The 658-nt window shown below is 46.0% G+C and overlaps 1 protein-coding gene across 1 annotated transcript; it reads right to left on the reverse strand.

Moving 5' to 3' along the window:
- Nucleotides 1–2: 2 nt before the first annotated feature.
- LOC107581106 (vitelline membrane outer layer protein 1 homolog) lies at nucleotides 3–560 on the reverse strand (the record flags this gene model as incomplete). Its single annotated transcript, XM_016266670.1, has 2 exons — nucleotides 3–186; nucleotides 421–560. Coding segments are annotated over 2 exons (324 nt in total), but the record flags the coding sequence as incomplete, so codon positions are not given.
- Nucleotides 561–658: the final 98 nt, after the last annotated feature.

The raw sequence follows: 658 nt of genomic DNA on the forward strand, positions 1-658 counted from the left end.
GTTTAATCACAGCAGTACATGCGCACATCATTGAGGGCCGTGTCGTCTCCGACTCCCTGCGGCTGCTCAACCATCGTCTCGATGCCACAGATTCCCTTTCCTCCACACTTTTCACTCCAGTCGCCCCATTCGCCCCATGACATCCCAGATCCCTGCAGCATTTCTGCATTTCCACTGCAGTTAAACCTGGGAATACAATGACCATACAATGATCACAACCAGAGCTAGCCTTTGAGTCCAACTGTCCAGCTCTAAGTGTTAAATAACTCTAGACACTTGACCGGGTCACTTCATATCCGTGTCAGACGAGCCTGATGTGTTTATACAGCTTGTTATAGGATGCTGTGAGAACAACATTCATGCTCCAGAATCCTGCTGCTTTAGGAAAACTGGTTGTCACAAGTTAAATAAGTTCATCACCTGATATTGTTTGCGGCCGTGTCGTCCCAGGTCCCTTGGTAGGGTTCCACTCTCAGCTGAAAAGATGTCAGAAATCCACTTGAGCACCATTTGATATCTGACCATTTACCCCAGCTGAGGAAAGAACGTGATAAGAAAAGTTAGTGGTATAACCAGTTATTTGTTAGTTTAATAAATATGGAGCGTCCATGTGCACTAAGTGCAAATAGCCCGCCTTGTTGGCAGAGGCTATTTATAC

The sequence above is a fragment of the Sinocyclocheilus grahami genome, unplaced genomic scaffold, assembly GCF_001515645.1.
Source record: "Sinocyclocheilus grahami isolate Dianchi unplaced genomic scaffold, SAMN03320097.WGS_v1.1 scaffold75960.1, whole genome shotgun sequence".
NCBI classification, from domain to species: domain Eukaryota; kingdom Metazoa; phylum Chordata; class Actinopteri; order Cypriniformes; family Cyprinidae; genus Sinocyclocheilus; species Sinocyclocheilus grahami.